This window comes from Diospyros lotus, chromosome 8 (assembly GCF_014633365.1).
Source record: "Diospyros lotus cultivar Yz01 chromosome 8, ASM1463336v1, whole genome shotgun sequence".
Lineage (NCBI taxonomy): Eukaryota > Viridiplantae > Streptophyta > Magnoliopsida > Ericales > Ebenaceae > Diospyros > Diospyros lotus.
In genome coordinates this window covers 31,125,010-31,152,977 of record NC_068345.1, presented here as the reverse complement: position 1 = coordinate 31,152,977, position 27,968 = coordinate 31,125,010, and the positions used below count along the sequence as shown (strand labels likewise).

The 27,968-nt window shown below is 38.2% G+C and overlaps 2 protein-coding genes across 7 annotated transcripts in view; both read right to left on the bottom strand.

The window, feature by feature from the left end:
• Positions 1–21,228, bottom strand: part of LOC127808797 (vacuolar protein sorting-associated protein 35B-like) — a 42,576-nt gene extending 21,348 nt beyond the window's left edge. For 2 of the 4 annotated variants that reach the window (XM_052347423.1, XM_052347424.1), the window contains exons 1-3: positions 20,990–21,227; positions 20,803–20,899; positions 20,589–20,712 (exon numbers count right to left, since the gene is read on the bottom strand). In XM_052347423.1, coding sequence (XP_052203383.1) covers positions 20,589–20,712; positions 20,803–20,899; positions 20,990–21,082 — 314 coding nt within the window. In that variant the 5' untranslated portion in view covers positions 21,083–21,227. Of the gene's footprint in view, positions 1–18,853; positions 19,040–20,588; positions 20,713–20,802; positions 20,900–20,989 lie in introns of all 4 variants that reach the window. The other 2 variants (XM_052347422.1, XM_052347421.1) reach the window with 2 other exon arrangements.
• A 1,714-nt stretch (positions 21,229–22,942) lies between these two features.
• On the bottom strand, positions 22,943–27,724 carry LOC127808799 (rac-like GTP-binding protein 5). Of its 3 annotated transcripts, none has more exons than XM_052347428.1 (8): positions 27,639–27,724; positions 27,301–27,521; positions 26,330–26,417; positions 26,122–26,231; positions 25,928–25,991; positions 23,555–23,619; positions 23,398–23,463; positions 22,943–23,302 (listed from the first exon to the last, which is right to left on the bottom strand). In XM_052347428.1, exons 2-8 carry the CDS (start codon positions 27,397–27,399, stop codon positions 23,201–23,203), a joined length of 594 nt encoding a protein of 197 aa, XP_052203388.1. In that variant the 5' UTR covers positions 27,400–27,521; positions 27,639–27,724; the 3' UTR covers positions 22,943–23,200. The 3 variants fall into 3 exon arrangements, with proteins under 3 accessions (XP_052203388.1, XP_052203387.1, XP_052203389.1); XM_052347427.1 differs by having other exon boundaries at positions 27,301–27,464; positions 27,639–27,715; XM_052347429.1 differs by lacking the exon at positions 27,639–27,724 and adding an exon at positions 27,557–27,577 and having other exon boundaries at positions 27,301–27,464.
• Positions 27,725–27,968: the final 244 nt, after the last annotated feature.

The following is a 27,968-nucleotide window of genomic DNA, read 5'->3' as shown; positions in this document are numbered from 1 at the left end:
TTAAGAAGGAAACTGATTTCCTGATTTCATTCAACATACCTCTTAAGGCACTCTTGATTAGTATATATATACTGATCAAGCTCGTTTGGGCGCCAAAAGCCGTTGGGCCTTGCCCATGTGCACGAACAAGTGGCCATGTGCACTTACAAGTGGCTATCGCACGCGCTGGGGTGCGCTTCATGCGATCTTGCATGCTGGGACATTCTCCCCAGCTATGCTCAACGATTTATTTACATTCTATGCACTGTTATCTCTACTTAACAGCTAGCTATTGTGACAGGAGGCTCCAACTATCCTCAAGAAGCGTCATCACACCTCTTAGCAAGAGATTAGACACTAGCTACAACTCTGGTGTTTTCTCTAACAATACTAGATATTGTTTTGGTTTTCTAACAACTTGAAGATAAGTCTATTCCTAAAACTTCTCTTTCTATTCTTTGTTTGTTTGGCCTGGGATTTATTCGTTATTGATGCACAAAACTCGCTACTAGAAGCAAAGATGTAATTTCTTCTGCAGTTGCTGAAGCTATTCTATGTTCTCAATTCTTATGGAACCCCTATTAGGATTTCCTTAAGTCCTGGTGCACCTAAGCAAAAATTAATAATAAACCTACTAAAACAGTCCAGAAATTCTATCTCGGTTATCACAATATTCTGGATTCTCTAACTGGTTCTGGAGGTTAGTATCTGAAGGAGGTTAAGCATACAAAGGACTTGTAAAACGCATTACCATTCTATGTAGTTGGACAATCAGAAACCAATAAATTTTATGCGAGCAACTACATGGTGGCTAAGATGACTGATATTCTTGATCAGTGTTTCTTGATATTCCAGGAAACTTGACGAGTTCAAGTTTTCTTTATGAAATGACAGGTCTTCTTGCAAGAGGTGGAAAGCATTATTGCCTTCATTTATGTTGCATCTCTATATATGCTCATGTGTATCTTATTCGAACCAATGATGAAACCCCATGGTACTTGTGGTATGTGTGTTGGATTTTATATGACCAGCCAGCATACATACTTTTGAACCTAGAATTTCTTGCTCTTTGCTCTATTATTGAATAAGATTATGTTGATTTCTTTCTCAAAGCTAGAACTAAGCAGTGGGGGGTGGAAGAGCAATAAAGGCTAGAGAGAAAGGGATCAGAGCCTGATCCCTTGAAGGGCTGAGTAAGAAGAAGCAAAAAGAATTGCAGTTCTAAAGATTTGAGTGCAATTTTCTGGCTGGTTATGAAATCATTGGTGTTGATGCTCTTGTGAACAGCAAGTCCAGAGGCATTCTAGTGTATCATATGTTTATGTGGGTGATATGCTATCTTCGACACTGATACGGAAAGTAGAGATTATGGAATTGCATCTCCATCAAATTATATTAAGAATGTTCCAATACATTCCATTAGCATGAAGCACTCCAGGTCCAAACATACTCTCAATTTATGGCGGTCTCATGTATCTTTTGCACTGTACAATACTAGATAGCTTTCACAGTTAGACAGTTATGCCAATACATTGATAATCCTGAAAGTCACATTGGGTTGCACTATGGAAAGTTTCCTATCATATTCGAAAGGTACAATAAATGCTATGTGGACTTCATCTCTAGAAGATGGGAAATGAGTCAATTTATGGCAGTCTCATGTATCTTTGTATGCCTAGGTTGTGGAAAACCTAAGCATACAAAGGAGACTTGCTGGTCTCTATATGGCAGACCTACTAAGGGAAAGGAAAAAGGTAGGAGGGACGTCATCAAGTTCATCTATCAGAAACTGTCCAAACTGACGGGGAGCCACAATTAGAACTTGAAAAAACTAGTCTCTCAAGGGAAGAATTAGTTTTCATACAGCAGCAGATGACTAGGATGGACTCAAGCATCACTTCTACATCACACTATGCCCAAACAAGTACAGTTGGTAGTGCTCCTACCCAAGGTACTGTTATAGCATTCTATTCCTCAACTGTAAGATTAATTTTTTCCCTACCCATTGTGTTTTCTAGGAGGCGAGCACAGAGGAAAATGATTGGCTCTGGTAGACTGGTTTATGGCTTGTACTTGCTGGACAATAAATCATTCTCTCAGCCTGAAGACCAAGCCCTAAAGGTTTACCAACTGACCTCAGCTGAGAATGAGCTAATGCAGTGGTATCAAAGATTAGGTCATCCTTCTTTTTCAGTGATAGGGAAGATTCTTCCTAGTTTGAGTAAACAATGCAGTCATGCCAGTGTATTTTGTGAAACTTGTGAGTTTGGTAAACACACAAGAAATACTTACCCTACAATTAATAAAAGGAGTACTAAGACTTTCATGATTGTCCATTCAAATGTTTGGGGATCTAGTAGGGTTAAAACACTCATTGGATACAGGTGATCCATTACCTGTATAGATTGCTTTACTTGAACAACTTGGGTTTATCTTATGACACAAAAAAGTGAAGTTTCTTGTTGTTTCAAGTCTTGTCACAAGATGGTAACTACACATTTTAATGCAAAAATTCAAGTCCTCAAAAGTGATAATGGCTTAGAATATAAGGATGCTGCTTTCCAAGACTATCCCTGGGACATCAAACCAGTTGTGTTGATATCCCTGCTCAAAATGGTGTAGCATAAAGGAAAAACATACATCTCTTAGAGGTCACCAGGTCAATGCTATTTGCTATGCATGTTCCCAAAGTTTATTGGGGCGATGCGGTTCTTACTGCTACCTATTTAATCAATAGGATGTCACTCACAACTCTCAATTTCAAAACACCTTTGGAGCTCCTAATGGGAATCCCTTCCTATACCATCCCTCCCAAGGTGTTTGGCTGCACCTGCTATGTCCGAAACCAGTCTCCTACAATCAGCAAATTAGACCCTCAAGCTCTCAAATGTATATTCATTGGGTATTCTGCTACACAGAAAGGGTATAAGTGCTATCATCCACCTACCCAGAAGTTTTTCGTAAGTATGGATGTCACATTTAGAGAGGATGACAATAATTTTCACTCCAACCAATCACCTCTTCAAAGGAAGAATATTAGTACCAAAGTACAAGAAGAGGTGTCAATGTAATGGACTGATACTGCTGATACTATTGATACAGTGTTGGATTTGAGAGACATGGGAGAAGGCATACTGAAAATTGATATTGAATCTCTAATTTTCCTCTCTACATTTCTCTCTAATTCTCCCTCTCGTTTCTCTCTATTACTCTCACCCTTTCTACTGATTTCTTCCCCCATTTTTGCCTCATTTCCCTCTCCAAACATTCTGTTCCCAGTTCTATTTCAATTATGATTTCTTCCTCAATTCAATCCCTCCCCAATTACTTGTTAAACCTGTTATGAACCCTAGGTTCATGACAAATTGGTATCAGAGCCACCGTTTCTCGGCAGTTCTCTCTATTAAGTGATTCCAGCGAATACAAGGACTCCAACGAGTTTCCTTAGTTACAGTGTGATAGGCGAGTGCAAGCATTCGAAAGGAATCAAGACCGATTCAAGAATTCAGGTGAATTCCAACCAGTGGTCAGTGATTGGGTGGGAACTCCACTAGTAATATTGAAGTCACTTTGATCGTGAGTTGATAGCGAGAAGGAAGGCGTGATCGAAGCAAAGCCTCGAGTGATTTTCAGCAAGCCAGATTAGCATCGATCAAATGAGGAGACCATTTCAGTCATTCCGATCCGACTTGTCCGAACGATGAAGCAAAGCTAAGCGGATTCAGCTTCCCGTGAGTCCGACAGAGGAGTGGCTCTCCGCTTGAGAATTCTGAAAGTGTGTTTGAGTCTTGAAGACGAAGCCAACCATTGACGCTTGGCCACGAATTTCAGCGAGTCTTGCTCGAAGTGGAAGGGAACGTAGCTTCAACGGACTTGGAAGCCAAGTCGTAAGCTACTGTAACCACCTAATTCTCAATTCCGCATAATTTCGATGGTTGCATCGCATTCGCTCAAGAAAGGCAAGCAGCCCGGATGATCCCAGAGGCGACAGTCTGTCGAAGGTGACGCGGACCAATAGGCGTTCGTGACTGTAGTGGATGAAGAGTGCGAACGTCCTGAGGCAATCTCAAGTCCATTGGAGGTTGATGCGGACGACCAGGAGGTCATGACTGGAGTGGGTGTTGTGATTTAGACTCAGAAGTAGGTGTAGCGATTGATTTGGTAGTGAATTTTGGTGATTTTGGAATCAGAAGCGATTGTAAATTGGGCTAGGAGCCTTGGACGGTGATTGGGCAATAGGTATTCTTTGGCTACGATTTTGACTTGAGTGTAAGGCAGGGAAATCAGTTTCCATAGTTAAGGTCCAGGTTGAGAAGGATTCAAGGTAACTTGGCCTACCTGGTCCGACGGTGTTTTCGGCAACTCCGGTGAATTCATTGAGCAGCGAATTCTAAAGTCCAATGAGTCAATGGAACTGGAAGTTCCAACAACTACTCACCGATCACTTTCCTAAGGTTACGAAGATTGAGCTTGGGCTGAAAGCTGAGGCCGAACGTGGAAGGAAAAGCAAATTCGAGCTAGCCGATTCCAGTGGTGAAGCTGACAGTCATTGTCCGAATTTCTGCAGGCGTAATAGGAGGTGATTCCAATTGAATTCTAGACTTCTAGTAAGGTACATAGTTGTTAAATTGAGATTCAAATCGAGAATCGAAATTCTTATTTTATGATTCGTGAATCGAGAATCGAATCGAATCGTAAGATTCGGTACACATTCTCAATTTCAACTATAAATAATATATATCCATAGAAAATAAATAATGTGCCCACCATGATCAATTCTTTTAAATATAAATAGATAAATAAACTTCTAAATATATTTGCTAAGTTTAAAATTATACCAAAAGACAAAAGTATATTCATGTTGCCTTTAAATTCAAATTGCACCAAACCAAACCACTTTCAAAATAACAAGCTAGAAAAAAAAATTAAAAAAAATAAAAAAAACCTACAACTATAAGGTTACTAATAAGCTCCATTGTCCATAATCTTCACTAGTTATCAATCATCTCTATCTTCAAGTTCAAGAGCATCATCATTTTCATCATCTTCTTTGTTTTCAAAGATAGCCAAATCGAACAAATATTTGATTAAAGTGCACATGCAGATGAAGTCACACGAATTGGATGAATCGGGCGAATCGTGCTATTCATATGATTCACGGTCGATTCGTCCGATTCATAGTTGATTCTAAGGGATTTTTGATTCACCCTATAAATTCGACTCGATTTCTATATGAATCGAGTCGAATCGTACGATTCGAATCGTGAATAGTACGATTCTAAGAGATTTTATATTCACTCTATAGATTCGACTCGATTTCTATATGAATCGAGTCGAATCGTACGATTCGAATTGTGAATCGTAAGATTCTAACAACAGTGGTAAGGTATACAAAGGGTAGTTTCGACTTTGAATTTTGGTTAACTTTGTTTGAATGGGAGAGGCAAAGAAGAGCAGTATGTATATAGCTCATTGGTCTTCAAAGTATGTTGATTGTGAAAAATCAACTAAGGGAAGCAAGGCATACATGAAACAAATGGGGTCTCAATTGCAGCCGAATGATGCTGCATTTGCAGTGGTTAATTTTCATGCAAGAGAGCAGCCTCAATTGCAGCAGACCAGTGCTGCATTTTCAGTGGGGTATCCAACTCGTGAAGCTAGGGGAGGCAGTGCATACATGGGGCAGATGAGCCTTCAATTGCAGCAGAAGAAAGCTTCCTTTACAGCTGGAATGGAGCCTCAATGGCAGCCAAAGAAGGCTGCATTTGCAGTTGGCAGCAACAGGGACAAAGGAACAAGCAATGGGATTCATGAAGAGTGCGAAGAATTTGGCCGTATGTTCCGTGAGAAGCTGCAAGAGTTTGCGATGATACTTATCAAGAAGTATCATTGCAACTTTCCTATTGAATACTTCGATGATTATCACGGAAGTTTTAACAAGGAGGAATTTCTCAAAATGGACCAATCGAATGAGAAGTTAAGATGGTAGGAAGGGGATTCAGTTGCAGTGATTGAGAAGTTAGAAGAAAAAATAATACCCCACAATGCATCTACTGAAAGGCTGCAAGGAAATAATAGGGAAGTAATTGATGAAGTGATAGAGGAAGCCAAAGCCAACTCATTACCCCGGGTGGCTAGTGCATGGGCGGAAGGATTTGGTAGTGTTCCAGATCAGAAGTTTTGTGGGAAATGGAATAGCATTGGGTCAGGAAAATCTGATTGAAGGACCAGCAATTTAACAGATATTGGAGCTGGAATTCTCCCTCCGATTCTGGACCTATCGGAAGCTAAGAGTGAGAATACTTGCAACATTTATCCTAGGTCGAGTCAAGATTGTGATGGATCACATGCAATTAAAGAAGGCCCTAAGTATATTGCTCCTTTGTCTTTAGATCCAAAGAAGGTTGAATCATCCTTGGCTGGGGTTAGAATAGGTATCAGACATCCCCCAGTGCGGGTTGTAGCTGGAAAAAAACTAAGGGAGGCAACTGAAGAAGTTGTAGGTTTTGCCGAAGGGAACAAAATTCCAGCTGTTGTATTGGTTCCTCCTCCAGTTGAAAAATTCGAATGCTGGTCTATTGCATTGATTGATGAACAGATGGTTGAAGACGATGTGGCAGCAAGTCATGATGTTGTTACGGTTGAGAAAAAAGAAAAGAGGAAAAAGTCTAGAAAGATAAAGAAGGAAAGAAGCATTAAACTGATAGAGAAAGCTAGAATTGGATGAATATGAACGGCTCAACGTAATAAGTTTCTTGGGGACGAGAAACTTTTCAAGGAGAGGGAATTGTCACAACCCAAGAGTTAATTAGAATAACTATACTGTATTTCTTTTACTTTAATTGTTGCACCTATATTCCAGCTTGTCAAGAAGAGAACCTTCCAAGCTTGAATTTAAATTTTTTTGCTCATTTCTATCGCTGTTAGTTACTATTTGTTGTTGTAATCCATTAGGCGGGGTAGCTTACTTTCTGTTATGACTTCTAGAAGGAAAAACGGTTCGGCCATGTGCAGTGGGGGCCGAGAATCTCAAGTTTGTTAGGAGAATAGACCCCACATGGCAAGGAATCTTTCCCTAGGCGTTAGCATATATCCGCCTCCCCTTAGCGAGAGGAAGGCATGAATGAAAATCAGAATTCTTATTGTTCCCTTCTCTAGATTCTTTCTCTCCTTTCTTCCTACTCTCTCTGTTCTTATTTCTGCTCTCTCTCTCGCTCGCTTTTCTCACTGGTTAGTGCTTCTTAGCTCACCTACTAGCGTGGGATTGGGAGAAGGTGTATTGCCGGGTCAGGCCATGACAATCTTGGTATCAAAGCATCGGTTCTTGACCAAGGCTGCAACTTGAGAAAATGGCGGAAGGAACTAGCATGAAAAATTTTGAAACGCAGTTGCAGCAGGTTAGCTCAACTGTGTCAGAATTTCAAGGAAGGATCGACCAACTGGAGATACGAGGAGAAAGGAACCATGAAGCAATAGTAGCAATGGATTGCAAGCTGGAAGGGTCGTTGGTAGGACTGGAGCAGAGACTGGAAGGATCTATGACGAGGCTACGGGAGGACATGCAGCAGTTTATGCTCATGTTTACACGCCAGAATACGGTAAGGATAGCTCCTGACTTTCCTCCACGCGAGAGGGACGACCCTTTTTTACCGAGAAATAGAACACACAGGAGGGAAGGTACGTCCGAGATTGAAGTAGAGCATGACGAAGAGTTAAAAGGGGTGGTGGTCAAAGAGAGGATTGAGCAGCCTCACGGCCATCCTCTGGGATTCACCATGCCCAGAATGGAGATACCAGTGTTCGAATGAGCTAATCCTCGATGGTGGTTGAGGAAGTGTGAGAGATTGTTCAGCTGGCATAACATACCCAGAGGACAGAGGGTGTTGCTAGCCGCCGCCTACTTTAATGAAGCGATGGATGCTTGGTTTCAAGGATGTCTGAGTTTAAGGGAAGATTATACATGGCAGAAGTTCTCTGAAAAGCTTTGTGAGCAATTCGGAGAGAGAAGCATGGCGGACACGATAGAAGAATTCAATAAGCTTAGACAAACAGGGAGTGTAGAGGCTTATTTGCAGAAGTTTGAGGAGTTAAAATCGTTTATGATAGGCCACAACCCACATTTATCTGAGGCTTATTTCGTGTCAAGCTTCCTGAGTGGCTTGAACGAGGAACTACGGCCAATGGTCAAAATGATGAAGCCAAGGACGGTGGAGCAAGCCTCGGAAAGCGCCCGATTGCAGGAGACGTCGATGGAGGCACTAATGAGGAAGCAGAGACAGCAACAACGGGGAGTAAATATCGGAGCTAACCCTGTTGGAGGAAGAAGTTACCCTTGCAATGCAGCAAGGGGTAACCAGGCGGTCAAAGGTGTAGGCGGGTCGAGCGCGGTTCCTTCTGGGGAACAATTAAGAGAGCAAAGGAGGTTGGCTGGCCTTTGCTTTCGATGCGGTGATAAGTACCACCCAAGACAGCCCTGCAAGAGGCAAATTCTTTTATTAAAAGGGGACGAGGAGGAGAACCAAGAAGAGGAGATAGAAGAAGACAGCAAGGAGGATGTAATAGAGGACAATGGGGAGATTTCCATTCACGGCCTAAAAGGAGTGACTAATAACAAGATCATTAAGGTGGGAGGACGCTGTAAAGATAACGATCTCATGATTTTAATAGATAGCGGAAGTACTCATAGCTTCCTGGATGAGAACACCGCAGGGAGGCTGAAGTGCCAACTCACAGGGACTTCCCCTTTGAGTGTAACGGTAGCTAACGGCCAAAGGGTGTCGAGTAAATCAGCCTGTAACGGGTTCTGTTGGGAAATGCAAGGAGAAAAATTCGAAGCAGACCTGAGGCTATTACAGCTAGGGGGCTGTGAGGTGGTCCTAGGGGTAGATTGGATGAAAGGGGTGAGCCCCATCAGTTTTGATTTTAATAGGATGGAAGTGTCCTTTGAGAAAGAGGGAAGGAAAATGACATTATCCGAAGGAAATGAGGTGGGGATGTGCAAGATAATGTTGGGAAGGAGACTGCAGAGGGTGATCAAAGGAAAATGGGGGCGCTGACCACAACTCTTTTCGATCATAGCAGCCGAGGAGGTCCAGGCAAGTCCAACACTGCAAGGAGAGACGTGCCTAACGGTGAGTGCATTCTAGGGAGGGCCTGATCGGGTACGTTACTTAGACCTCCTTAATAGATTGTTGGTTGAGTATGAGGATCTCTTCCTTGAACCCCAATCACTCCCTCCTACCCGAGTTCATAACCACACCATGAACCTAAAACCACACACTGAGCCTATCAACATTAGAGCCTAACGTTACCCCCTACTCCAGAAAAATGAAATTGAAAAAATGGTGAAGGAAATGCTCAAACAGGCCATCATTAGACCAAGCCAAAGTCCCTTTGCTTCTCCCGTCCTTTTGGTTAAAAAGAAAGATGGAACATGGCGGTTTTGTGTGGACTATCGCCAACTAAATGCTATAACCATCAAAGATAAATTCCCTATTCCTTTGATAGAAGACCTTTTGGACGAGCTACACGATACTCGATTCTTTTCTAAGCTAGACTTGCGCTCGGGCTACCACCAAATCCGGATGAGGCCCGAGGACATTCACAAGACAGCCTTTAGAACTCATCATGGGCATTTTGAATTCTTGGTGATGCCCTTTGGACTCACCAACACCCCAGCCACTTTTCAATCCCTTATGAACACCATTTTTGAACCCCATCTTCGAAAATTCATATTGGTATTCTTTGATGACATACTCATTTATAGCCCCTCATTTGAACTACACTTATTCCACCTTAGAGTCACCCTTGATATCCTCCGATCTCACCAGTTGTTTATTAAGAAGTCCAAGTGTGCATTTGGACAAGGGCAGGTGGAGTACTTGGGACATATTATATCCCAAGGAGAAGTGAGCACCGACCCCCGAAAGGTGGAGGCCATGGTGTCTTGGCCAAGGCCAAATTCAGTAAGGGCTTTGAGAGGATTCTTGGGATTAACCAGGTATTATCGCCGGTTTGTAAAGAACTACAGGATAATTAGCAAGCCTCTAACGGAACTGTTGAAGAAGGGAGGTTTCAACTGGGGACCCGAGGCAGAGGAGGCTTTTGAGGAACTGAAAATGGCCGTGAGCAGGGTGCCAGCCCTTGGTCTGCCAGATTTCAACAAGGCTTTCATTCTGGAGACCGATGCTAATGGAATTGGAATTGGTGCGATTTTGGTACAAGATGAAAGACCTCTCACGTTCCTAAGCCAAGTGCTAGGTCCTAAACACTTGGGACTCAGCATTTATGAAAAGAAGTTCCTAGCAGTTTTAATGGCTGTTGAGAAATGGAGGCATTACTTAGAGGGAGGAAGATTTATAATCAAGACTGACCATGAGAGTTTTAAGTTTTTGTTACAACAAAGGCTTCAAACGCAGCTGCAAAAGAAAGGGATGGCCAAGCTCATGGGGTTGGACTATCTTATTCAGTACCGAAAGGGGAAAGAAAACATTGTTGCTGACACACTCTCAAGGTGCCATGAAGAAGGTAGCTCGACAGCCATGACCGAAGTGATTCCCTAGTGGTACCACGAGGTGATTGACAGTTATGATGGGGACGAGAAGCTTAAGCCTTTACTGGAGCGGCTAGCGTTGGGGGCAGACATGGGAAAGGGATATACCTTAAACAGGGGAATGCTGGGATATCAGGGAAGGGTGGTAATCGGGGATAAAGCAAACCTAAAGGAGAAGATATTTCAGGCCTTACATGAATCACCCATGGGGGGTCATTCGGGAGAACAAAACACATATTTAAGGGTGAGGCGAGTCTTTTATTGGCCAAGAATGAAGTCAGAGATTAAGGGGATGGTGCAAGCCTGTGACACTTGTAAAAGATGTAAATTAGAGACGCCTACCCAGGGCTACTACAGCTCTTGCCTATCCCCGATCAGGCTTGGTCAAGCGTATCAATGGACTTTGTGGAGGGACTGCCAAGATCTGAAGGTAAAGATAACATCCTAGTAGCGGTGGATAGGTTGACCAAGTTTGAGCACTTCATTGGATTAACCCACCCATACACAGCTCGAGAAGTGGCTAGAGCTTTCTTGGATAAGGTGGTTAAATTGCATGGGACTCCCAAGACCATAATCTCCGATCGAGACCGGATTTTCACCAGCATAATGTGGCAGGAACTTATGCGGTTAATAGGAACGAAGCTGAGCATGTCCACTGCCCATCACCCTCAAACGGACGGCCAAACCGAGAGGGTGAACCAAAGTCTTGAGACCTATTTGAGGTGCATCTGCCTAATGCAACCTAAGGAATGGCACAAGTGGCTAGCTTTGGCTCAATGGTGGTACAATACTTCCCACCATTCCTCCATTAAGATGACCCCATTTGAAGCCTTGTTTGGGTACCAACCGTCGGTTCTACCTGCAGCAGAAGGCGAATCCAGGGTAGCCTCGGTGGATGACTACTTACGTAAGAGAAGAGAGGTGACACAATAGCTGAAGCAGTTCGTGGACAAAAAAAGGAGCGAGAAGTGGGAAACAAAGTATACTTGAGGCTAAAGTATCCTCACCTCAAGTCCATCACTCAGAAAAAGGTGACCAAGCTCAATCCTAAGTACTATGGGTCGTTTCCTATAGAGGCCAGGGTGGGAAAGGTAGCATACCGACTTCAGCTACCCGCTGGGTCGCTCATCCACCCAGTATTTCATGTATCTCTTCTTAAGAAGGCGGTAGGGGAGCAGCCTGTCAATGCAGTCCTACCGACAATTCCCGTGGAGGCTGGGCAAGCAGTGGAACCCAAGGTTATTCTGGAGCGAAGAGTGATCTACAAACATGGCGCTCCACTCATGCATGTGTTGGTTAGGTGGCAAGGAAGACCCCCGAAAGACCACACCTGGGAGTACCTACCAGATCTCCTCAAACAATTCCCAAGAGCAGCTAATCACCTTAGCATTTCTTGAGGACAAGAAAATTGTTAAAGCGGGGAAGATGTCAAGAGGAGAACCTTCCGAGCCTAAATTTAAATTTTTCTGCTCATTTCTATTGCTGTTAGTTACTATTTGTTGTTGTAATCCATTAGGCAGGGTAGCTTACTTTCTGTTATGACTTCTAGAAGGAAAAACGGTTCGGCCATGTGCAGTGGGGGCCGAGAATCTCAAGTTTGTTAGGAGAATAGACCCCACATAGCAGGGAATCTTTCCCCAGGCGTTAGCATATATCCGCCTCCCCTCAACGAGAGGAAGGCATGAATGAAAATCAGAATTCTTATTGTTCCCTTCTCTAGATTCTTTCTCTCCTTCTTCCTACTCTCTCTGTTCTTATTTCTGCTCTCTCTCTCGCTCGCTTTTCTCGCTGGTTAGTGCTTCTTAGCTCACCTACTCGCATGGGATTGGGAGAAGGTGTATTGTCGGGTCAGGCCGTGACACAAAGGTGGAGAGACTACTGTTGAATTGAGGGCATAAGGGGGAGAGACTGCTATTGATTTTTATAATTTAGTTAATATTAACAAACCCAAGCAAGAGGAAGAATCAGGGAATACTGATCAACATCAAGGACCAAACAGACTTGGTAATGGGGAAATTTTTACTTGTTTATGAAGGAAACAAGCCTATCAACAAAGCATACCTAGCCAGGAAGATCCCAGAACCTCACTAATCCAAGTAAACACTTCATTGAATCTAAACAACTTCCAGCTTCTAATCAATTTCCAGCAACTAACCCTAATCTTGATGCTATAATTCATGAAACTAAACCTGTTTTTTATTCTTCACTTAAACTCTCTTATTTGTATCTCCCTAACTATCAAAAAAATGAGTTAGGAGCCATACACATCATCTTATCTCCAAATCAGTTACTTATAATTCACTATCTGCCTCCTATAAAAATTTTATATCCTCTTTAGAATCAGTAACAGTACCCACAAGTTGGAAGCATGCTATCAGTAGGCCATGCTGGAAACATGCTATGGCGGAGGAAACAAAAGCCTTAAATAAGAATAATATATGGGAACTCATTGAACTACCACCTGATAAGAAACCAGTTGGTTGTAAATGGGCTTTCACTGTTAAATACAAGGAAAATGGAACAATTGAAAGATACAAGGCAAGGCTGGTGACTAAGGGGTTTACTCAAACCTATGGAGTGGACTATAAAGAGACTTTTGCCCCAGTAGCAAAAAATGAACACAGTACAAATTCTTCTATCATGTGCAACTATTCTACACTGGGACCTACATCGATTGGATGTGAAGAATGCATTTTTGCATGGAGAGCTGGGAGAAGAAGTATACAAGGAGATCCCGCCAGGTTTCAACAATTCAAAGGAACAAGGGAAAGTTTGCAGGTTAAAGAAGGCACTACATGGTCTAAAACAATCCCCCAAAGCTTAGTTTGACAGGTTTAATAGGGTTGTAATGAGGCTTGGTTATCAGCAAAGTAATGCCGTTCACACCATATTCTTTAAAAGAAAGGAACACAAGCTAATTGTTCTTAATGTTGATGACATAGTGGTGACAGGAAATGACCATGATGGAATACGCCAATTGAAGGAATACTTGGGGCAAGAATTTGAGATCAAGGATTTTCGGCACCTAAGGTACTTCTTGGGAATTGAAGTAGCCAGATTAAACAAGGGCATTTTTATTTCCCGAAGAAAATATTTTTTAGATTTATTAACTGAGACAGGTATGCTGGGATGCAAGCTTGCAAATTCACCCATTGAAGTAAATCATAGACTTAGAGCTTATGAAGGTGAAAAAGCTAATAAAGGCATATATAAAAGGCTGGTCGGGAAACTAATATACTTGTCCCATACTAGATTGGATATTGCCTATGCAATAAGGGTTGTTAAGTCAATTTATGCAGAATCCTAAGTTAATTCATATGGAAACTGTCTACATGATTTTAAGGTACCTAAAAACAACTCCTGGGAAAGGTTTACTATTTTCTAACCATAACCATCTGAACATAGAGGGATACACAGATGCAAATTGGGCTAGATCCCTAGATGATAAAAGATCAACCTCAGGATATTGCACCTTTGTTGGAGGTAACCTAATTACATGGAGTAAGAAACAATCAATTGTGGCTAGGTCTAGTGCTAAAGCTAAGTATAGGGCAATGGCCCTTGGTGTATGTGAGTTGTTATGGGTGAATAAGGTTAAGACAAAGCTAGGATTGCCTAAAAATGAGCCACTCTTACTATACAGTGACAGCAAAACTGCAATCAACATTGCTAATAATCCTATTCAACATGACAAGACTAAACATATTGAAATTGATAGACACTTCATAAAGGAGAAACTAGTCAATGGACAATTATGCATTCAATTTGTTCAATGAAGGCATCAACTGGAGAAATTGTAGGGATTGTAAAGTGATACTAGGGGAGTGTTTGACTACTCAACATAGACTTTTGGTACTTGACGTCTAAGTAAGAAATTGGAAGAGAAAAAATCACATAAAACAAAATCCAAGAATTAGGTGGTGGGATTTAAAAGGGGAGAAACAATTAATCTTCAAAGAAAAATTAAGGGGGTAGAAATGAATGGAATGGAGAAGGACAGGCAAACCGAAATGTGGAGGGAGATGGCTACAGCCCTGAGAAGCACGGCAAAGGTAGTCCTTGGAGAGACAAATGGTAGAGCCCCAAACCTTAAAGAGTCTTGATGATGGAATGAAGAGGTGCAATTGAAAATTAGAAATAAGAAAACTTGCTATAAGGCTGTATATCAGTACAGCAATGAAAAAAAACCTAAAAAATTATAAAGAAGTGAAAAAGACAGCAAAAAGAGCTATTAGTGAAGCAAGGTCAAAAAGTATATGAGAATCTATATAAACGACTTGATACAAAAAATGGAGAAAGGGAATATATATAAATTAACTAAAGCAAGAGAAAGAAAAACAAGGGATCTAAACCAAGTGAAATGCATAAAAGATGAAAACCAAAATGTATTAGTGAATGAGGGAGCGATTAAGGAGAGATGGAAGGAGTATTTCACAAAATTATTCAATGATGGTGGCGACACAAGAGTTAGGTTGGGACATCTCAGTAACTCCGAAGGGAACGTAAGCTATACATTTTATTGACGCATAAGTTCAAAAGAAATAAGGCAAGTATTAAAAAAGATAAAAAATCATAAAGCGGTGGGAGCAGATAATATACCAATAAAAGCATAGAAATGCATGGGAGAATAGGGCATCTGTTAACGAAATTATTTAATGTGATCCTTAAATTAAAAAATATGCCAGATGAATAGTACTTTGGTTCCTATATACAAGAATGAAGGAGATGTTCAAAACTGTGAAAATTATAGAGGAATTAAGTTAATGAGTCATATCATGAAAACTCTAGGAAAGAGTAATAGAGCAGAGGCTCAGAAAAAAAATAGACGTCTCGGAAAATCAGTTTGGTTTCATGCCTGATAGGTCAACAATGGAAGCTATATACATACTAAGACGCCTAATGGAAAGGTATCGGGATCATCAGAAGGATCTGCATATGGTGTTTAATATAGATCTAGAAAATGTCCTATAATAAGGGTCCCCAGAGAAGTATTATGGAGGTTTTTAGAGAAAAAATGAGTTCGAATAGCCTATATGCAAGCCCTTAAGGACATGTATCACGATGCAGAGACAAGAGTCAGAACATGTAGAGGGGATACTGAACCGTTTAAAATTACAATGGGACTGCATCAAGATTCTACACTAAGTCCATACTTATTTGTTTTAGTAATGGATGAACTCACTAAACACATTCAGACAAAGGTGCCATGGTGTATGCTATTTTGCAGATGACATAGTGTTAGTAGATGAAACAAAAGAGGGAGTGAACACTAAGCTTGAGTTGTGGAGAAACAATTTAGAATCTAAGGGATTTAAATTAAGAAGAAGGAAAACAGAATATATGGAATGTAAATGCTTAAGAGCTTATTTGTCAAATCTAAATGCTTAAGAGCTTATTTGTCAACAAAAACAACAATCCCAACCCTTAATCCACAAGGTAGGTGTCAGATCTTTGAAGGATCCGACTGGGAACTCTCAAGAATTAAGGGAGAAGTTGATAGAATTCAGAGAAAGAGAGAATTGAGAGGGAGAGAGATAGAATGAGGGAGAAATCCAAAGTGATTTCAATTCAAATTTCAGCATGCCTTAATACAAGTAAGCGAGTCCTTAATGTAGAGGATCCCACGTCTTCAACTCCCGCCCAAAAGGGAGTCTTATTTACAATTATACCCCCCTTCTAGAAGTAACTACCCAACTCCTAACCGTTACATGTGAAGGCCATGCCACTTGCATGGCATATCCCCCCTTCTAAGTACTTATACCATGACAGTAGGGTAGCTTATTTGTCAAATACCTTAAAAATAAATTAATTTGTCAATCACATATTCAGGAGACAAAAACACTATGTGCCTAATGTCCTAGCCTATCAGGATGTGACAATTTTGTCACTTTCCCAAGGCTGTTTTGATACAGATTGCTTCGAAGTAGGGCTGGTATTGTGGTCTTGTTTCTTGGTGTCTTTTGAATTGGGTTTTTCTCTTATGGGATAGTTTTCAAGTAAGAGCCAGAGAGCTGCATAACTGGTAACTTCTTTTGGTGGTAACATAGGATTGGTGATGTGAGAAATATTGAACCTTTGAGGACACAAAGCATTCCATTCATTGGTTATAACAAAATCAAAAGCCTCTTAATCCCACTTGGCAAGGTCAACTATATATGAATTCTGTTCTCAAATCATCTCTATTGAAGGCCATATCTTTTGTAAGACCATTATATCTCATGCCATGTCTAAAGGTTTCTTATCAAGTTTTCTTTAGTTTTTCTTTGCCTTTTGCTACAATTTTTTTTTCCAATCTATTCACTAGTCTCACTAGTAAGTCTAGTAGTCTTCTTCTCACAAGTTCAAACTATTTTAATCTCGTCTTATACATCTTATCTTCAGCAGACCCCCCCTCCAATCCTATTACAGCTACCCTCATTTATAATTTTGTTTCTCTTGTATGGCTGCACATTTATCATAATATCTCCATCTTAGTTGTGTTCATATTTTACACATTTTGATACTTAACTGCTTAATATTCTGAGTCAAACAACAAAAATGGTCTTATAGTTATTTTATAAAACTTTCTTTTTAGCTTTAAAGGGATCCTACAATTGGATAACACAAGAGCGTGCATAATTTGGTCCAAACCATTGGTTTAGTTTGGTTTGGTTTATTTTCTAAATATGGTTTGGTTTATAGACTTTAGAAAACATGGTCAATGGTTTGATTTCAGTTTGCCTCACAAAAACAAGCTGTAAACCATGATATTATATTACATTTACCCAAAATAACATATCTTTTAAAAAAAAAATATTTTAATGATGAAGTTTTTACCCTTTTGTTTAAAAATTTGTATAGAATTTTTTATACAAACCATGGCTTAAAAAGTTATAATAAAAGGTCAAATTTTTAATATAACTTTTACATGATCCAAACTATAATTTTAAAAAAAAAAAACTAAATTGTAATTTTACGATTTGGTTTGGCTTGATTTGACTACTGAAAATAGTTTTGTCTGGTCTCCAAATTCTTTTAAATTGCGCTGTGCACACTCCTAGGATAAAATATTGAATGCACTTCTCAACTTTAACAATCCTACCATCAGTCGAGACTAACATCCTCAATAATGTCACCTTCCTTTTGATCTGGGATTTCTAAAATAATATATTTTAACTTGATTTTCAAGTCTCACCATGGCATCATTCACACTCTTATTTTTGCCAAGGTTACACTCTTATCTATTCAATTTCGAACTAGCATTGAAGGCTTTGGGTTCCAGGTCTCAATTCTTAACACATGTTTCAGCTCGATGATAGATTCCATATTGGCTGAAGGGAAGTATTATTATATATTATTTTATTTGAAAAGAAAAAGTATCAAAGAAATAACTGTCTTTGTTGATTGATTCACGAGATTATTGGATGATTGGACTATGATTTCTTAGTCTAATTTAACACTGATCTAATCTTCAGTGTTTTTAGAAAGTATTTATCCAGATTTAGATACTTCTTATTCTTGATTCCTTGTATCTTTGACTTTTGTACACCTTATCTTTCCTTATTGTTTGTATATGTAATCTTTCCTATATTGTACTTTAGTTCCCTATTAATAGGGGTTGTATTATTCATTCGATAGAATGAGAGAACTTCTATTTTATTTCTCCTATATCTTCTGATGTGTTTTTCCTACAGTCTTAATAGAACAAACCCTAAAAAAAAGAACAAAAATGTATAAAAAATACTCCATGGAGAAAGGGCGATCCTACCTCAGAACAAGACAAGAAATGTACCTCTACACTCTCAAAGACTCTACTATTGATTTTCTGCACGTGCCACATTACAAGGAAAAATAGATCTCCAAACACCCATTGTAAACCAAAAACAATGATGGAACACTTGTTTCCCTATATTTGTGATTTAACCTCTTCCATACACATTCTTGATAAGTAGTCTCTCCCCCCTCCCGCTCTAGTACATTTTATGTCATATGGAATTTGACCCTTAATGGAAACTCTCTTTCAACAGGTAATATTAAAACCAGTAAAAGAAGAGCTCATATAATAAAGATAGAGCATATATACAATCCTTTAAACACAATGAAATCTCAACAATTTGTCTGAGATAGGGAAGGAGGACAAAGAAAAGTTTTTCATATATGATTTTGCCTCCAAATTGGTTCATAATTTCATCCTTTCTCCCACGTATCTCTCTTGCAGAAAAACTGAACAAGCTAGAAGCAAAAATGATAGTCATAAAGCCAACTGACTTTAGGTTTTAAGGCCTTATCTAATTATTGCGCCAAAATAATTGAAAAGCATAGCAAATAAGTAGATTGATTTACCCTTCATACTCAGAAGTAATATTGGGCAATTTATCTCTTGTCACTTGAGCAAGATAACTCCTTAGAAAGAGCCCACGTATAGGATGCTGAACGCCACGACACATTTCAACAAGATCTTTTAGGACATCATTCGCAGAAGCCTCCTTTGATTTAACGTATATGGATCCTACTGTACAGAGAAGATACCTAACAGACCAAAAGAAGAAACAAGAAAAACTCCAACTTAAAAAATCCAAAAAAAAACTCGTGCAATGAAATAGGAAAAGGTATCCCTATCTTAAAAACCACAGTTGACATATAAGGTCTTTGCCTGCCATCATCACCATTGGCTAGGAACAATAAGCATATATGCACAAGAGGGAAAATATATATATATATATATTATAATAAAAAAATAACATTACTCGCATAAGATCCCACTAATGGACACAACAAAGATAAAAAAACAATAAGGCCCAAGTAACTGAACCATCAGTGAGCTATAAACTAACTAGGTGGTATATTGATGGTGCAATCAAACAAGACAAAGTAAATTACCATCCACACATCCAGAAAAATTGTTTATTAGCATCTAAGATCCAACCAAGAAGATTATTGGATATCTACATCACAACGATACAAATGAAGAAGAATGGTTTGACATATCCTCTTTTCTGAAGTAGTGTCACGACTTTAGCTGCAATTACCCAAACAGTATTCTGTTAGTACTATTGTTCCAATCAGTTATGATCTCAATGATGACGGGTTAGAAGTGAAACTTTTATTTTCTAAGAGTAAATAGATGCCACATCCTATTTACGACTATTGTCTCTCACATTTACCACTGCTTCAAATAGATCTCAGATATAGATGTAGAGAGTAGGGTGAAGACCAGGGAGTAAGAAGAGGACTAAACAATTTTCTTCCCCGTGGAAGCCCTCTACTTGTAATTGAAAAAGGGAACTACAAAATGCATAACAATTACAACAAACACCCACACAAAAGAATAAAAATAGAAAGCGACATCTATTCTAATAAAATATGCAAACCCAGCATTTGGTTTTACCTAAAAGTGAAGCCTTGTCAGACTTTTGAAAGCCCAAAAAGTTCTCAATCCTATAGATTCACAAGAGTTTTTTTTTTTTTTTTTTTTTAAAAGATAGTTAAACAGGCCAAGTTGGGGAATAGAGTAAAATCACCCATAAGAAAACCTACCAACTCCCCACTAAATAATAACTACCAACAAGCAAATAACTTCTTATAATCTTCCACACACAAATCAAAATAAATATCTTTTCACTAAAACATAACTTCACAGTTTTTTATTTAGGACTCAACCAACATCAACATATATAGTTAGGGGTGTTTAAATTCTAGTCCAAACCAAAATACTAGTTATCCCCAATACCAGGACCGGAACAGGATCCACTCGGTCCTGGACCGGTCCGGAATAATAAATCATAAAAAAGGATGCTAAAATACGCTAATGGTCTAAGAGAAGCCACAGTGCACTTAGTATTTTAATATTTACTTGCACGTGTTGTGTGTGTGTGTGTGTGTAATCCATTTATTTACTCTAGTAAATGTAAAAACATGTATCAAGAACAGCATATTTTAACAGGAGTCACGAGACAGAAACGAGAAAATATTTCTGGAATTACTGCAAGTTCTCCAAGTAATGCACGAATCTTCCAATTTTCCAAGAACAACAAAATCATAAAATCGAATTCCATAAGTCAAAGCGATTCCAACTCACAGTCTAGGTAAAAGATTCCCCGCGTGCTGAACGAGTTCGTATAGGTCAACAATTGAACAACCATGCCTGTCTTCTTCTTTGAAAAACATCTCCAATCTTCGCAATTCATCAAAGGCTCTCATATCTAACACATTAAAACAGTGAAGAATAAAAAAAATATATAACAAAGCAATGAAAAACAGAAACGAAGTGATCAGAAGATCAAACACCATACAGAGTTCGTAGTATTTGTGCGGAGAGAGCCGAGATGTTCGGAGCTCAGACAGCAACTGCGCCGAGTACTTTAGGGCTTCTCGAAGATTGTTGGAGTCCTGAGAAAGGCTCGAATTCAGAATTAGGTTTGGAGTGCGATAGAATGAAACTGTGAATTGAAGAATCGTAGTCGATAGGCGTTGATTTACCATTGCGCGATGCATGTAGAAAGCGTTGTGTTGAATGCCGGCGATGCCTTCGGCGAGCCATTTGTCTTCGTCGTCGATCCCGTTGCCGATCATCGTCTTTCTCCTGCCTCCGGCTCAATTACGTCCCAGGCTGGATAGATTGGGCCAATCCGTGTGAAAAGAACCCGCCGGTCCAACGTTACGGCTTTTATTTGAGATTATCCCAACCCCCAAGTTTGGAATTTTTACTTTGGGGCGTGTTCTGGGAATCTTGGCCTCCTATGTATATAGAGATGAAATATTTACTTTAGTTGATGCCCCCGTGGTCTCACCTTTACTCGCCCAACTGTGAAAAATGTTATATTCTTAAATAAATTTTATAAATTAATGTAACACACAAAAATTCATAATAATTTTATTTAAAATTAATAATAATTCATAATAATCATATTTAAAATTAACAATAAATATGTTCACTATTGTTAATTTTAGACTGAATTATCATGAATTTTAAATAGAACTATTATAAATTTTATTAGTTTGAGGTTATTTGTCAAATTTGTTTATGATATAGTATTTCATGACTCCTATGTATAAAAATGTCAATTAGCATGAATTTGGCATGTTATTCTCGAATATTTATTAGATCGAAAGTCTTATATATATTTTTTGTGACTTAACCTACATGAATAACTCAAGTCAGCCACAGATTAAGCTAGACAATCTCATTACTAATTTAAATTTAAGGATATTTGTTTGAAATATTGTTTCTTTAATAAATTTATCGAGTAACCTCTTTGTCTCATATTTTTCTATCTTATACAAATATTTTAGTTAAGCTTGAACTTAACTGTAAATTTTTTACAAATTCGAGTTTAACTTGACAAAAGCTTCTTACTAGCCGAGCCCAAGCCAAGCTTGGGCTCGAATTGTGTAAGACGAGTTTGCTCTCAAACAAAATTTTAAGTTTAAGTCAAACTCGAGCCCAATGTTATTTTTACCCCACTAAACTTAAATTAAATAAAGTTCAATTTAGCTCGATTGCATTCTTATACATCACACTAAAATAAGACCCTTATTATATAGATTTAAAATAAAGATTTATTAGGTGATAATTGGCAATTACATTTTAATTTTTATTTGTTTAAAAAAATATATAATTTAGTTTAATAATAAAATGAAGTTAATATGAAAGATAGAGATGAATACAAAAAAGAGAGACACATAAACAATGGTCAATGAAGGTGGTCTTTGGTGGGTAGCACTTATGTAATGGTGTCTCGTTGTTGTTAATATCGTTTTTTGTCCGTCATCGATTAAAAAAAAAAAACAAAGATTGGATTTAAGAAGAGAGATAGCGAAAAATGAAAAAAATAGAAGAATGATCTTAAATTAAAAGGTTCTTTTAGTCACTTTACAAAGTTTAATAGTGATTAATTAACAATAGGAGAAAACTTGTAAATACTCTATATATTTTCTTCAAACGTTATTTTTTTTGAAATTATTCTAAATTTTAAAGTTATTATGTGAAATTTTGTTTCCCTTGATTTACTCTAAACCTATTTTCTATTAGAGTTTTGAAGAACATGCTTAATCAATTTGTGTTTTTTGAGTTTTGATTATTTGTTTTTTTATTTCGTTTGTCTCGCAAAAAGAAATTTGTTGAGGATTTTTCTTTGTTTATTTAAAAAATTAAATGAGTACGCTTTGTAACGTAGAAGAAAAAATAACTCTGCAAAACAATCATAAAAAAACCTCTTCATATATACAAAAATAGAAACTTATGATTTTTAGCTATCGTATTAATCAGCAGACACCAGTGGAATTAAGGATTTAATGTTTGTTTTCATTACACTTGTTTTGTAAGCTGAATATTTAACTTGCATAAAATAGTCGTGCATATAGATAACATTTTTTAACATAACAATATAAAATTACTTTTTTTAGAAAGAAATAAGTGGTAAGAGGTTCATGCAAGGTAACAGTTCTCTTCTGTTAGGGATCTCTAGCAAATTTGGTTAATACATGGCACAAATATAAACATATGGAACAGAAGAAACACTCAAGGTGTCGAGGAAAGCTAGCTAGTCCACAATTACAGATCCCTGAATCCAGTAAATGGCCCATGATTTTGCAGAATCCCTAGTAAGTCAGCAGAGACTATACAGAAAGATGTGCTGCTTCCATCAAAGGGGAAACTTCTTCGGCTTTCATGCCTGTTCTTCTTCACGATCATAATATGGAGCAGCCTTTCTGGGCCTTTCTCTTCTTCTTCTTTTGCTTAGGTGGTTGGAGCACTACCTTAATGGCAGCATCAAAAACTGCTTTCACATTCTGCACTCATGAGAAGATGGCAAAAGCCCCCGTCAATCACAAGGAAAGGCAAATTTGCCTGCTAGAGTGATGATATCTGGAGAAAGGATATATACCTGCTGTGTCTTTGAACTGCACTCTATGTAGGCAGGAGCTCCAATCAGTTTTCTGAGCTCCTCTCCCTTCAGTCAAAAATGGTGCAGAAAATATTAGTAGTAGAACTCATAAAACCCAGAAGGAAAATTTTGAGATACGGAAAGCAACACTCTATACCTGAGCTGTGGCAATGGGCACTGCGCCAGGGTGGCCTACAAAGAACTGCTTATCATCCCTAAGATCTGAAGATCAAGGAGAAGAAAAGACATGAAGCTAACTCTAGGAACAATGCAAACTGAGCTTTGGTATATACTTTATTACAAACACTCCCAAGAAAAACAGAGCCTTTAATAAGGAAGAAAAACAAGAAACTGAGCAATAACTATAATAGATTGGATGTTCAAAAGATGCTTCTAATGAATAACAAATAACCACCAAAAAAATATCTAACAGAAACTACCTATTATTGGAAATAACCTGCATACAATAGATTACTCCATAACTGGCTAAGCTTTTCAATACATATTATAAAAATGGTCATTGCACATTTTAATGAAATGAATGCAAGTGTAGAAATAAAAAGGAAATGTGGCAACCTGGTGGAAACAGAAATGAACTTCCTCAAAGGATGTACATTATAAAAGTTGACAATGAATTGCTAGAGGACAATGTGTTATTATTGTGATTAGTTATTATTACTACAAAACAACGCATATGAATTAAGTAATCCCCTTGACTCTTAATTGCTAGACGTGTTCTTCCTATCTATAGTTAGTCTAAGATGGGTTGTGTTGGGTAGCTGACAGCCAGCATAAAAATATCTGGATCTCATATCACAAAATAAAGAGAGAGAGACAAAGGTAAATCTTTTGGCGTCAGAAAGCAAATTTTCATACCTAAGGGGAGAAGACAACCATTTATGCGTGAATAACCCATACAGATGAGAGGAGCATCAATCTTTCCCATTGAGGCATTAAAATTAACAATTACCAGAGACTTGTTTATTCCTTGTAAACATAAAAATAAAATAACTTGCAAGTCAATAGAACTTTTCTTGTATAATCTGGCAACATTTTCTAGTGGCAGGAGAGGGGGTTCAATCACTATTTGTTGGGTTGACTTGAATTGAGTGATGGTCAAGTGACTCAAGTCACTTGGTGTGATGGCGAAGTCTTGGGGGACTATAAATATAGTCTTTTGGAGGTTCTCAAGACAGAATAAAATTGAGTTTTGGGTATTTTGGGTGTGAAAATATTCAAGGTCTTTGGTAAACACCTCATAAGCTTCTAGTATTTTTTATTCTCCAGGGGTTTTAAAGGGGTGAGAGAATAGTCTCAGTTAATGTGAGAGGGATGTACAATGTAGGTTTGGGTTGGAATAATTTCGAAAGGAAATTACAATTTTCATGCATTGTGTTTTGTTCTAACATTGTTAAAAACATTGAATCTCTGTGGATATAGGTAATTAAGTGTCAAATCACGTAAATGTTGTGTGCACCTATTTTTCTGGATTTTATATTTGTAGTCTGCTGCAGCTTCTTCCAAAACCTATGTAAATATAAAATATGAACTGATACTTCAATAGATGAACAAAGTAAATCTTTGTCATCCAATGATATGAAGAGAATCACAGACCCCTGGAAGAATAAGATGTAATCCAATGAGGACCTGGCATAAATACACTAATAGAGCCACAGGTAAATCCCAATCATGATAAAGATTTTAGCGATAGAAGAATATTATTCGCAAGATGCTGTATGGACAGCCTGTTGCATTAAATAGAAGACAGGAGGGCAAGTGGAAAAGATGGGGGCTAGCCAAATATTTCCATCAGCCCATAGGCTTTCAGCAAATGCTGGATTTAATTTGCTAATGTTTCAAATTTGGTCTCAATTCAAGCTGACTGTTTGGTTCTTAAATAACGTTAGACACCATAAAGAGAAGGAACAATAACCATCTTACGTTTCTAGTGCTTGGAAAAACATATATACATAAATATAGGTTCTTCAGAAATTATAGGGAATCAAACTAAGGAGCCACACTATGAAAGTTTGGGAGAGTGATTGAACAAAGATTAAGATGAGCGTAACTGTCTTGTCTCTTATTGTGTGCATTTATAAAAATGATATAGTTGGCTGATACTTTTTGCATCAACTGTATAGTTTTTATTACCTTCTTTAGCAGTGTGTGTTTATTAAAATAATTTATGTATATAAGGTCACAATACAATAATATATGATTATTTTCCCATGTTTCATGATTTTTAATATGAAGTCTGCACCAAAAGATAGCATAATAAACACCAATAACAGAATGAAATAAACACACATATTGGAACAACCAAAGCTTTCCTAATTAAAGAAAATGCCTTCATCGGGCTCAAATTAAACCACAAACTTTTTTGCATGTAGAAAAGCTTCCTCATTATAGTGGATGTAAGCCTACACTAAATAAGCTCAAACAAAGCCATTCAATTGACCAGATGCCATACTAATTATGAAAACCCATCATAGCAAACAAGACAAAATGAAGAATAAAGAAAGTATCTTACCGAGCTTTGTTCCAACAAGAATTATTGGAACCCCAGGGGCATAATGCCTCAATTCAGGAATCCACTGAAACAGAAATCAAAAGGAAAGGAAAAAAAAAAAACAGAAGCAAAAAAAAAAAAAAAAAATCTGTCAACAGATTATAAATACAAATTGAATAACAGCCCTGAAATAGCACTCACTCAAAGGTCTTAACCTTCTTTGCAACATTTTCATAACTGGCCTTGCTAATTAGAGAAAATGCAAGGAGAAATACATCTGCTCCACGATAGCTCAAAGGTCTTAATCTGTTGTAATCCTCCTGGCCTGTCAACATTGATAAAGTTAAAACCAAGAAAAAGAACAAATGAGAAAGAGCAGAAATATAAAACATCTGGCTAAAAAGCAAGAAGTTTTGAAATTACCAGCAGTATCCCATAGGCCTAGATTGACTGTGCTCCCATCCACAACCACATTTGCACTAAAATTGTCAAAAACAGTTGGCACATAATCCTGTTCCCCATTGCAAAAATGAAAAGAGGATCAATAACTGAGAACCAGACAATTTTTCTTCCACAACTTGTTGCGAATAAATCCACCGGTAAGAAACCAAAATTTATAGCACAAACTTAGCGCATTAGAGACTGCATAATGAAGTATTACATATAGAATAGATAACTTCAATCCTTTAACCACGACCTTATCTCATTCTAGATGGTTAACCCAATCCTGAACCATGAGAAAGGTCAAGAGTCCCATCATGTTAACTCCAGAAAACACCATGGACAGAATCATCAGGAACCAATTACAACAATACCATGATGAACTAAAAACTCAATTACCCACGAAAAGTAAAATAGACAGCTGATAGCAGCATTAAAGTGACAAACTAGGAGCTGGTTTTATGTGTCAGTTATGCACAGAATGCACTCATTTGTCCGGTTGTAAGATGCAACCACCTGAGATTGTAGCCATCATTTATAGCCCAAATAAGACCGTTCGACGAGATTAATGTTAAAGGGTGATTGGGTGAAAACCCACACAATAGTTTTGAGGATACGTTTGCAATGGCATTTAGAGTACACGATAAAGAATAGCATTGCGAACTCGAATCTTTCAAGAACTACAAATACCACAATTTTAAGAATTAGAAAAACCAAGAAAATGTTCCACATCCATTTAAACTTGGTAGTTTGAGTTCACGGTCATTCGAAGAAAAGAACAACAAAAACCAATCATCTTCTCAGAAAGACTTAATAAAACAATAAACCCTCCGCGTTCATTCTCTCACAGAGGTCGAAAGATTATCAAATAACTAACAGAACAAAGAATAATTAATTGCGCAGACAAACGGTGGAGAGTTGAGAGAAGGCGAAGGCCTTGGAACAGAACGAACCGTAGGGAAAGTGTTACTGGTGTAGGAAATCAGCATGCAGGTCTTGCCGACGGCGCCGTCGCCGACGGTCACGCACTTTATGAACCTCGAAGCGCTCATTTCCGGCAGCGAACCACCAGATCTTGGCCCGACTATCAAGAACCACTCCTCTTCTACTTCTTCAGCTTCAGAGTTGGAAGCACATCAGATCGAAGAAGAGAACCAACTCAAAACCCCATTTTCTGAACCAAAACCCTAGCAAAATGTAAGCCCTAACCTGCTAGGAAGACGAAATCTCCTCTGCATTTGTGTGTGTGTGTGTGAGAGAGAGAGAGAGAGAGAGAGAGAGAGACGCTAACCTGACCGCCGATTGACAAATGTGGGCAAGGCGAGGCATTGCGCTGACATCTCTGTGCCAGCTAAATTTGAATACACGTAAATGATGATAATTTTCTTTTTTTTTTATTTGAAAAGAATAAAAACATGTTATAGACGGGTGGTTTTGTTGAGAATATCTATTTTTTAATAATTTGTTATAAATTATTATCTTATTTGTTAATATATATTTATTGTATTTTTTAATATTAAATATTAATATTAATATTAATATTAATATTAATATTAATGTTAATATTTTAATATTTAATATTTAATATTAAAAAATACATTAAATGTATCTTAGCAAATAA